We start from the raw sequence: 12,117 nt of genomic DNA on the forward strand, positions 1-12,117 counted from the left end.
AAGGTATTCGACCACCGCTTTACCAGTCAGTTTAACTTTTATAATAACGCTCTGATAATAACGCTCTGTCATTAAAAGTGGTTAACATTTGACAACGACGATTTTGTTATGAATCAGACGTTTTTAAATGAATTTCAACTCAAGTTTTTTTTTTTTTTGGGTAAACGGACCAATATGTAATCCAATGCAATAACTGTGGGTTGTGCAACGATGATTCATTTAAATAACAGGCGAAAGGTACTGTGACAAACTGGTTATTTTCTAAGTAGTTTTTGCGGTAAAGTTTATGATAAGCGATTTTTCAAATATTACTTCATTGAAGAGCGAACAAAATTACAAGCGAATGCTTTAATCAAAGTCAAATGAGCAGTAATTAGTATTTTGTCGTCATGTACTAAAGTATGGTTTCCTCAGGTGGTTGAGAAAATTTTTCCAGTTCTTCAGTTTTTCAAATTACGTCACAGTGGAGTTTAAGTTACTTCAATGATAGACCTGTAATTTGTTCCGCGTACGCCCGAGGGTACAGTTGCCATAAGCTGGCTGAGATTCTGCAGTGGCCAATTTAATTTTACAGACGCAGGAGAGAAAGTTGGACTTTATTGCAAAGTTTAAGATTTCTGTATCTGCAGATGCGCCCAGTCTTTTACGCTGATGGCCTTTGTTGTATCATAAAACCTGTCACATTTACGAAGGCGTTTTATTATGACGTAAAAGTGATTAAGATCAGTTATAATTCAGCCTTCTCTTTTATCTGAAATCAAAAGTCTTGTTAAAACTTGCTGGAAATTTTTTAAAGCTTAACTTTGTTATTGGACAAGTCCAAAGTAAAGATGGTGGTCAAAGACACAGCCCCTTGACCCTTAGGCAAAAAAAGAAAGGTTCGTACGAAGAAGACAAACTTTGAAAAAAAGTGCCATCATTGATTTGCAAAGTACAATCGCTTGCATCCAATCGAAAAGGTCCAGCTTGATCTAGCGAATTACCGAAATAAACGTTTTTTGTTTGTTTTTAACTTTGAAAATGGATGATGAATTGCTGTTTTGAATCTGCGCAAAAGGTTATTTTTTCTGCTGTAGCAAAAACAATGTTTCGCATTATATCTGCGCAATTAAAGGTAAAAGTAACGTTTTGCGATATTATTTAAAAGCAAAGCTGTAGCATCATTAGTGAAATGTTATGATTCCCTCCCAAAAATAGTTGCTGTTCTTGCTGTGGGTCTAAGATGCTGAATCGTAGTGAAACACTTTAAGATCACAACGCAAAAATTGCATCAACAAACGTAAATTTGGCGCCTCAATACTATAGTATGTTGTGATGAAATTTAATTGTCACGAAACAATTAGAGCAGTGGGCTTTCATTATTGACGAACACCAGACAAGCGAGAACATAACTGTCACAGTGACTTTTGCAAGTGACCATGTTTTGTTTAGCAAGCAATAACAGAGCCAGTGGGCAGTGGCCATTATACAATAAATGTCTTGGCACATTATTTGTTTGAGAACAAGCAGGGATTACCTTCATCTTGAGGACAAAATGTTGATGTTTGGGTTTTTCGCGGTCTTTTTGTGACGTGTGATACTAAAATATACAACCCCACTGACACTATGAAACATGAAAAAGTAGCAAAAGTTTATCAGGTTCCTGCAAGGACAGGTTTATTTGGGAAACCACATCGCGGCTAGCGTTTTGTATCATCTCTTCTTTTAACATTGATTCAACCTTTGTAAACGTTGAATCAATAATGCAAAGCCGGGTTTAATTGACTCGGTTCCGAGACGGTAAAATCCACCATTTTATACATTGATTCAACGTCTGCAGACTGTAGTGCAAAGGCATTTAAATCGATGTGAAAATGACGGATTTTACTGTCTGGATTGAGACCAGATGTGATGACATTGTTGGAGGTTTATGTCATGATCACTTCAAAGGGAGCTTACTTGGAAAAAACCCTTTTGGAGAGTGCCAATCCGTAGCTTCTTCGTAAGAGACGATTTGTTCAAGTTCCAGGACAGGTGGTGGAGAGCCATTGCCCAATGCCCATCAGTGACCCTTTACATACTGGCCGCTTATTACATCCTAGGCATTTGTGAAAATGGTAATACAAGTTCAAAGTTGAAATCACAAAAATGTCATTATTAAGTTGTTTGTGAGCAGGTTGACGCCAAGTTACATTACAGCACCAATTAATAATAATGCAGGGGCAGCGACAGCGTTTTGCATCGTTTTGAAGTTTGCGGATATTGAAACAACATAAAACTCGCAACTTTGTTAGACGAGGCAAAGCTAAATGAGCTTGCCATCTAACTCTACCGTAAGCTCTCTTAGAGATCTGCCTAAAAAGACTTAAACAAGTTGAAAAGTTCAATGATACAATTTTCTTTTCTTTATCCACAGTGGTGACAAACTTATTTTTGTGGTATTTGTTCAAGTATTCTATTTGAATCAGGGCCTTCTGATGGTCTTCCTTTTAAGGTGAAACAGGCTGTATCACTTTTTGAAGTATTAATAATGTTTATTGTTTAACATAATATGGCGTTTCCAATCAGACTTTGCAGTACGAAGACTGGTTCTTCGTTTGCCGAACTGAACCCAGACATAAAATGTAGCTTAAGAGTAATTTAAATAATAACAAAAATGTGCACAAAACATCACGTTTAAAGCAGCAGGAAATTGCAGTGGATTAAATAAGTGCGTTTTGCAACGTATCAGTAACGTTATGCAATAGTATTTACAAACAAGGCTGTTGCATCAAAGGCGGAATGTTATGATATCCTCCTAAAAATAGTTTTTGTTCTTTCTGTAGGAAGCTATTTTAGTGAACTGCCAAAAAAGACGTAAACAAGTTGAAAAGTTTAATGATACAACACCCACTGGCGCCGACTTACGGGGTTACGGGGTGGCCACGCCACCCCGTAACCGCTGTGGCGGGGTGGCAGCCACCCCGTTTAGGTTACATTACTTACTGCATGGCCACCTAAAGATACGGCCTGATTTGTCACATTTTGCAGAAATTTCCAGGTTTTTCTAACTTTGGGCGAACGTTTAAATAAATTTTTCTAAAAATTAGATTTTTACGCTTTCTTTATTTTTTTCCCCAGATGACACAATAGGTTTTAACATCCTCACATGTTGAAAAACAAAGAGAATTTGATTTTGTAGATTTTAGTCAGACTGTTACTTTTCAATAACAGTCTGATTTTGCGTTTTTCAACTTACTTTTTCTCATTTGCTACTGCTTCCCGAAGGCAACAAAAAAGTTTTTTGTCATTAGGAAACCGCAAAAAGTAAAAACATCTCAAAAAAATGTCAGTCAAGCACTAGCAGTAGCTGTAATCAAAATCTGAAAAATGTGACAAATCAGGCCGCATCTCCAGGTGGCCATGCCCCATGCTTACTGCAAATAAATGTAATTTGAACGGACGTTCAAATCTTTTTTTGATCATTGGTTTTCGCTTCGAGTCAACGTAAAGCAATAGGTGAACCAATACAGTATTGCGAAGAAAATGATTGTTTTTGTCACAAGCATGATACTCACGCAACATCAAGCAAGCTACATGAAGATTACGCAACACGTGGCTACGAGTTTTTTCCTTGTTGTTGCGATCGTTTTATTTGTTACTTGTCATAAGTCATTGTTACATTTGTTAGGTTTACAATGGGATTTATTAATCAATAAAGTACGATCTTTCCATTGCCTCCATCAAAAATCTTTTTTGAACAATTTTAAACTGCTCATAATATCGTTATAAATTATGACAGCTATAAAATACTTGGAAATAAAATTATCTCGATGATTGAAAGCTCCACCCCCTAAATGAATATCTTTTTTCAAATTTCACTAAAAAAATGCAATTTTCGAAACTTTTTGAGTTTTATTTAAACAGTGCACTTAGTAAAGTAGCAGTTTTAATGTTCTGCAAGTTTACACGTTTACATGATTCTATTCGAGGAAAGCTACACCCCCTGCCAATTCCCAATAATAAAAGCAACCTTTTTCAATTACTCAACATTTCGCATTTTGAATTATTTTCCGATTTCAATTGGAGTGTACTGTCATCTACTTCATGCTTTAATTTCTACTTTGTTATCTACTTCATGCAGTAATATTGCGTGTCAACTGTCAATGCGTGACAAACTGTGAGGCGAGAATTTATTGGTCTGACATAGGAGTTGCTTGTTACATCATAGAAAAAATTACGATAAGACGTCTAGTAAAAGTTTTCGCCGAATCGCCGACATTCCAGTTTTATACAGCTTAAAGATGCTACGGAAAAAGCGTTCAAAATTGCAGCCCTCCATTGAGTCATTTTTTGTTGTGTATAGTCAGGATTTCAGCCAGCATGATAGTGACGAAACGAAAGTGTGCCACTGCCAAAAGGCGTTAGCACGATCAGGGAAGTGGAAGAACCGATCACGAGCAGGATAATCGCTGTTGAAGGGAGAAGCTATCAAAAATCGTGGGAGAGCGAATTCCCGTGGCTAGAATACGATAGATGCAAAGATGGAGCATTCTGTCCGATTTGCAACTATGTCGCAACTGCTTGATCTATTTGCAAGCAATGTAACAATTTCATTAATGCTTCCAAACGTGGTCTGCATTGTGAAAACATACTTATCGTTGCCTTCCACCACCTGCGAGGCGGAGCGATCGTTTAGTGCACTCAGGCGCATAAAAACCTACTTGCGATCTACCATGACGCAACAGCGATTGAACCACGTCCTAATTTTAAATGTTTATCAAGCTGAAGCTTCACGGTTACAACTTGACCAGTTGATTAACAGTTGCATTGACAGAGCTGCTGTTCGCAAAAATACTTTTGCCAAATGTTAAGTATCAGAGCAGCAACGTAACAATAAAATTCACGACATACCTCCTGTGCTTTGTTTTAAAGTTGCTTTGTAAATTATTGAGCTACAAATCAGGTGTGAAAAGACAATTGCATCTACGAAACACGCTTAGTAAAAATCAAACAAAAACATGCAGTTTGAAAGTTTTTAGGTGGCCAAATTTTTACTATCCGCCACCCCGTGCAAAAATAAAAGTCGGCGCCTATGACAACACCGATTTCTTTTATCCACAATGGTGACAAACTTTTTTTCAGTTGTATTCGTTTATTATCTTTCAGAAACAATTTCAATCAAAAACCAGCAGCTAGTGTTACATTTGTATCCTCCGTCGTATGCTCATACACGCCACCTAATGTGAGTAGTGTGAAGTGGAATCAGTGTTCTAAAAAAAACCAAAGAAGATTAGCGTTGTGATCTTGTTTGCATTGCCAAAGGATTCAACCATATTTGAAGAGTTTTTGACTATTCCAAGACCAACCATAAATACGGTAGATTACGCAGAAGCAAACAGGTTTTGAAAAATTACGAAATTTATCTATACCTACTTACAGTAGTTGAAAACTGTTGATACAAGCCTGTTCTAAAGTCGCATCACACTCGAAAAGACTTTTTTCTTTTCTGTGAAACATGATAGTTCAAGTTCCCGGGTAGGTGCTCGAAATGGCTGATGACTAACACATTTTATTTTTGCAGTTTATTAAGAATTTTATAACGTTGCACTTGACTCCTTATCATAATGTCTGGAACAGAGATTGCCACCTTACTTATGATGGTTCTTGGAATGATCCTGACGCTTGTATGCGTTGGTGTCCCCTACTGGAAGTTAAATGACCCTGAAGACACGATCAGAGACAATTTAGTTCGGGTAAGTTTTGGGTTTTACAAGTGAAACCTACACTTACCCACCTCCTGTTGCTCAAAGTTAAAATGGAAAGTGACGTGTTTATTGTTTCAAGAGAATTCTTTCATATTTTAAACGTTTTACACAAAATTGGTTCGCGTTGAATTAGTCTTACTGATTAGTGATTATATGTCAAGACGTTGCTGTATGGCTTAGCCTTATTAAGCCATACTTGGCTAGCCCACATAACGTTTGGCATATTATAGAAAGGCTTGAATGATATCTACTCTAAGACGGTTTGTAATACAATATACAGTTTTCTAACTCTCCCTCCAACCAAAATAACAATATTACAATTTTATTCAATGAAATTAAACACAACTTCTTCTTTTCTTTCTTTGTAACCAGATAACATCATATGCATAAACATCAAGTATAATTATTACTTTCTAAAACCTCTACAACCAGCTTCACCCTAAAAGAGGGATCAGAAGGTCCTTATTCAAATAAAGTTCTATTATTTTAGGGTGAAACAGGTACTACAGGTTTTAGAAAGTAATAACTATATTTAATGTAATTTGCTCTGCTTGGCTTTTTTGTATAGCATTGAGCACTTTTTGAAGTGGTAATAGTATTTATTGTTCATATGCATAAACAATATTCTGCCAGTAATTTCCAACTCTGGGCTTGCTGGCGCCAGGAAGGACTCGTTAAATCTTTTAAGATAAACACTGTGAGATATATAATTATATAGATACATCAAATACAGTGTAGTTATTTTATAATAGTATTTATCGTTTAATTATGTAGATAATAACTTTATGAAGATCCTACCGAAGAGGGCGCCGGTTTTTGATGTTTTTTGACAGTAAAGTATATATTGGCTAAGATAATTATGTCCCAGTTATCGATATTTTCTGCTTGGTCGTTTTTAAATTTTATCATTGCATTCTCTAAAACCCTGTATTGATAAATTAATTATTGTTGCTTAACTTTTCCTAGCACGAAGGTCTATGGATCAAATGCCAAACATACGCCACAGGAAACTGGGATTGCGATGATTTCAACAGATTTTTCCTTGGCTTGCCCTCCGAATTGCAAGCAGGTAATGTAGAGTGTGAAACATTGGTATTGTCCCTTTTCACTGCTTCTATTTCTCACTACCAAATCCGTCCTTTTTGCATTGATTAAACGACTGCGGACGTTGTACCATTGCAAGAAGGGTCTATTTTGCTAGCTGGGTTACTGCACTCTTTCCCTTTTTTCATCTTTTGTCCAAGCTCTTCCTATTCAATTTTTGTTTTGTACTTTTTCTATCTTAATTTAGGTCTCCTACGTTTTCTTCTCCCAAGTTTCAATCGTCTTTTTTTGGTCAAAAGAATTGTCAATGTCTGGTGCTCAAACCAATTTGATACTTCACTAACATGTAAAACAATGTTGTTAAGTTCTAAAGATCATTTTAGTGTTTTCAGTCTTAATTGCATCTCATCTTTAACACTGTCATTATCACGAGCGATGCTGATCTGTAAATCCTATTTCGCTTTTCAGCTCGAGGCTTCAGCCTCACAGCTGTTGTGCTTTCCGTGGCCGGGATTGCCGCCATGTGCGTCGGGATGGAATCGATTCCGTGCGGAAGCGAGGATAAGTCGACTAAGGTGGGTTTATGAGTCACAATCCTGACACGATGTATCCCGATGGCTTAATTGCATTTGCGTGGTTTGCTTCAAGAAGTAAGAAGCGGAAAAGAACTTTTTTGAACATGTTAAAATTATCAAAAGCAATTGAAATGTTTCAAAATAAAATTAAAACGATTTTTTTAAAGTAAAAGCTAAGGTAGGCAAATTTAAACAATTCAACTTGTTGAAATAGTAGGCCTACAAGCACTCAAGCAGCCAATTTTAAAGTTCTTTACAATACGTGTATTCGTATGATAAATCTCTACAATTTGCATAATAGAAACGGGTGCGTTTGATCGCTGGAGGATTGTCAATATTGGCCGGTCTCCTCCTGGTCGCTGCTGTGTCCTGGTATGCAAATGATGTGAGAATTTCTCACGAGTTCGCTACAGCTCAGCTCCGGGCGAGTGCATCTGTTCCTGTTACAAGGTGAGTAGATGATGTTTTCAAACTTCGTTGTTTATTTGAACGGAAAGTGAATACTGACTAGATGCATAATCAAGCCTTTTTAACGTCTATTCAACATCGGTAGACTCTTGAATCAATGTAAAAAATCTTGTTCATGTTTGGCTAGAATTATATATGGCGAGGAAAAGGTTTATCATTGATCGATGCTTGATAGTTGATAGGTTGAAGGTTTATCATTGTTCGATGATAGAGGAGGTTGATCAATACAAATATCTAGGGAAAATGATAACACCAGGAAACGACATGGAAACTGAGATCACCCAAAGAATAACATCAGGCTGGAGAAGATTTGGTCAATATAACACTTTTTTAAAGAGCAAGAATATTCCAATTAGCTTTAAACGAAAAATCATGGACACAGTAATATTGCCAACATTAACATACGGAGCAGAAACATGGTCAGTCACATAACAACAAACAAGAAAACTGGCAGCAGCACAAAGGAACATGGAAAGAATATTATTGAACATAACATAAATAGAAAAGACAAGATTAGAAGTCATCAGAAACAAAACTTGTATCAAAGATGTCATAGAAACAGCAACAAACCTAAAGTGGCAATGGGCGGGACATGTACCAACAATGAAAGATAACAGATGGGCCAAGATAACCACAGAATGGACACTAAGATATGCAAGAAGAACTAGAGGGAGACCAAAAAGAAGATGGCGAGATGACATAGAAGAAAAGATTGGCATAACCTGGATGAGAACAGCAAAATACAGAATGGTGTGGAAACATATGTGGAGGCCATCTGCCAGCAGTGGCATGACCGGCTGATGATGATGATGATGATGTTCGATGCTGCCATACTTTTTGTTTGACCAGAGCCTTGTCGTCACAATAAAGTCAGCCCAAATGCATAGAAGTAGCCCATGACTTTATTCTCAGCACTCGGCTTATTGAAATGGAGTTCAGATGATAGGGGATAAGGCTCCACCCTTATAAGGCTGAGAGCAAAACTAATCAGGAAAGAATGCGATGTTTTATAAAAAAATATATATTATTACATAAATTAAAATATAGTTATTACTATATTTTGGTTTAATTTGCTCTGCTTTGCTTTTTTGCTTAGCATTGAGCACTTTTTGTAGTATTAATAGTTTTCATTGTTTTTATATTATTACATATATTTTGCTTACAGATACATCTTTGGTGTGTCGTTGTTTGTTGGATGGGTTGGTGGAGTCTTGCTTTTTCTTGGTGGGCTTCTGGCGGTATGCACTGGGTGTGGCGAGAGTTCTTATGAAGATTCACAACCTCGATATGGGTACAGGGCCCCCACTAAAAACATGGCCGGGGGCGGCCAAGAGTACATCTGATTGTCCTGCTTGCAAAGTTTGATCAAAGACTGAAAGAAGAACCTCATTTGTTGATTTTGTCAAACGTTTTGGTGACATTTAATTTTAAAAACAGAGATGATAGAGTTAAGTTAGACTCCAGTAATGTGACATAAATTGTCAGTATTGTTTGATTGTTTCTTATCTGCATCGACCAGCAATATTTTTATTTCATTTTCAATGAAACCCAACATATTGTTTTCACAAAATATCCACAAAATGTTACATTTGCTTAAAGTCTCTGTTTTTTTTACCTTACTGAAAAAACTAACTTTTGTAAAACAAAGTAGGCTTCACATCATAAAAAAATTTCCCTTGCTTAGAATGAAGACGTAACTTAAGTTTAAACTTTTTCGTTGTAGGCATGGCATTATTATATTTTGTTTAAACCAAATTGTTTTGTTGACAATTTACTTTTTTATATCAAGCTTGTTGCACAAGAATGTGAACTCTACACCGATCTCAAACAATAACAAAATCCAGCAGCTGGTATATTCTAAGAGACAATTTTCTCTTTGATTTTCAATAATGAATATTTTTATTTTTTGTACCTTTGTGTTTAACAGATTCAGGAGTTGGTTTTTACTTCTGTGGCAAACTACTTTATTGTTTGCCCAACATGTATGTATATACTCAATCATCGCTTTTTTTACATTACTTGTGGGCAAGTTTTTATTTTCAAGTCAATCGAAAGCCAATACGATGAGATCTGCAAACGACTTTTGTCTGAAAGGATTTATAATGATAAAAAATTTGTGCTTTTAATTCACCTTCTCGATGGTTTAAAAGGAGCCTAAAGCTTGTTTAAAACTGGTTTAGCTTCGTAAAACAATACCTCCAGTATTTCACGCTATTTTGTTTACGCTTTTGTGCTTCATCTCGAAAAACTATTCTGCACCCTACTAAAGAAAATGTAAGCTTTGGCACGACATATCGATAGGCTACTGTGCAGGAATGCAACCTCAGCCAGCAAATCAAACCTTTTGACATTGATCAACGTCGTCTGAAAAAGAAATTAATCTTCCCGTCCAGGACGTTCGCGTTTTTGCTGTTTCACGATGCAGTGAAATGTTGATTATACTTGTTTTCGTTTCATTGATTGTTTACGTTTCCGGAGCTACGTACTATTGTGAACTAGAGATGCAGCGAACCCAAAATTTTTATCCGCACACCGCACCGCAACTGACTCATCTATCCGCGCACCGCACCGCACACCGCAATTTATCTGGAACTTTGACACTGCACCGCACCGCACACCGCAAATTACAAAATTAAAAAAAAATATTTTAACGAGTTATTGTTTAGAAAGTCAATTGTAGGAAAAAGCATCCATGGCATATAACTGGTAACCTAGTACCAATACAGTTGTGCACTAATTGGCCAGGCTAACCAGATCATATTCTCTTATCAGCAATGCATCTAAGTTCTAAGACATAATACAAACTAAGACAAATAGAATGTTCCTGGATCCAGTATCAGGACTTTTGAACACTTTTTGTAAGCAATAATGCAATTATAATGCCAGTGGCTATATGAACTACACACACAAGAGTAAAACTTATAGCCTGAACTCACTGGGCTAACTGATATAGTAAATAATGCGGTAGTTGCGCTAGGCCTATAGCCTGGTAACTGAGCTTATCAGCTAGGCTACTAACCAAAAACATTCGTACAGCTTCCCTGACAAGCAAGCCCTAAAACCCTGTCAACTGCAAGCCATTTGCAATTTGCATAGCTTTCCATCTTAGGGTTTCCGAAGGGAAAAATAACTGATCCGTGTTTCCAATTTAAATTTGAAGTTTCATAGCTGATTCTTGAAAAGTTGAAAGTTTACGTTTACGAAAGTTTAATTTCTTGAAAGTTTACGTTTACGAAAAATTAATTTCTTGAAAGTTTACGCGGCAAGCGGCGCGGCGCGGCTTTGTCATTTCAACCTTCCACGCGGCGCGGCGCGGCACGCGGCGAAAAAGTCAAAAGCGGCCGCGTACGCGGCGCGGCGCGGCGCGGCTTGCATCACTATTGTGAACCACGCTAGACATTTTAAGCGAACCACAGATGAACAGATTACTACCATAGGCGTTAGAATCATCTTGTTTGACTGATGATTATATGTGTTGTAACATCACCCAAGTTGGCAAACTATGAAGATGCGCATTGATGTGGAGTACGAAGCGTCAGTTTCAATGCATTGCACTTTGTGCATGGTTGGTGAAATTGATAAACTGAAACTTTTTGTATAATGTTTGATGGAAAGTCGCACGCATCATGCTGTAGGCTAGCCTACTTGAAAAGAATGTCCTGTCAAAGGCACATGTTGAAACCGTTTTGTTTTGGTGGTAGTCTCGACTGCATAGCCTACGAACGAGAGACATCACTATTATAATTTTTGTTTCTAATTTTGAAGTATTTCAATTTCTGAACCAACTGCTGTAGATAATAAAAATAAAATGTTTCGTTTTATGATTCACAAACGCATTGTGACGTCACCACATTGATAGACAGTAAAGCGTCAGACGACCAAATGAAGTCATCGATAGTGGTTAATGACTTCATGAGAAAACAGAAAGTTGAGTGCTTATGTATGGTCAGTGGTTTATAATTATGTTTCAGACAGGCCCGTAGCCAGATATTTTCAAGGGGGGGTTCCCAAATCCAAAAATATGGACTTTTTGATAACACTTTCTTCTTTGCGTGTCCCCAATCAAGCAATCAAAACATAGGAAGTGGCAGTACATAATATATAGACAAACAAAACAAACTTCAAATTGTCAACATTACAAAAACAAAATAAATAAATAGGCAACAAACAATTTTCACATTAACAATAGCATATCGACAGGGGCGGGGGCAGGGGGTGCGTATGCCCTTTCAAGGTCATGTAAGCTACTGCACATTTTGTAATAGGCTATAACAATTTCTGCTATTCGCTTTTAGCCTGAATTG

The 12,117-nt window shown here is 37.0% G+C and overlaps 1 protein-coding gene across 1 annotated transcript; it reads left to right on the top strand.

Annotated features, from left to right (window-relative positions):
* The first annotated feature begins 5,263 nt into the window (after positions 1-5,263).
* On the top strand, positions 5,264-10,269 carry LOC145784623 (claudin-7-like). Its single transcript, XM_082596488.1, has 5 exons — positions 5,264-5,714; positions 6,693-6,795; positions 7,239-7,345; positions 7,647-7,795; positions 8,979-10,269. Exons 1-5 carry the CDS (start codon positions 5,586-5,588, stop codon positions 9,154-9,156), a joined length of 666 nt encoding a protein of 221 aa, XP_082452614.1. The 5' UTR covers positions 5,264-5,585; the 3' UTR covers positions 9,157-10,269.
* Positions 10,270-12,117: the final 1,848 nt, after the last annotated feature.

This window comes from Aplidium turbinatum, chromosome 15 (assembly GCF_918807975.1).
Source record: "Aplidium turbinatum chromosome 15, kaAplTurb1.1, whole genome shotgun sequence".
Classification (NCBI taxonomy): domain Eukaryota; kingdom Metazoa; phylum Chordata; class Ascidiacea; order Aplousobranchia; family Polyclinidae; genus Aplidium; species Aplidium turbinatum.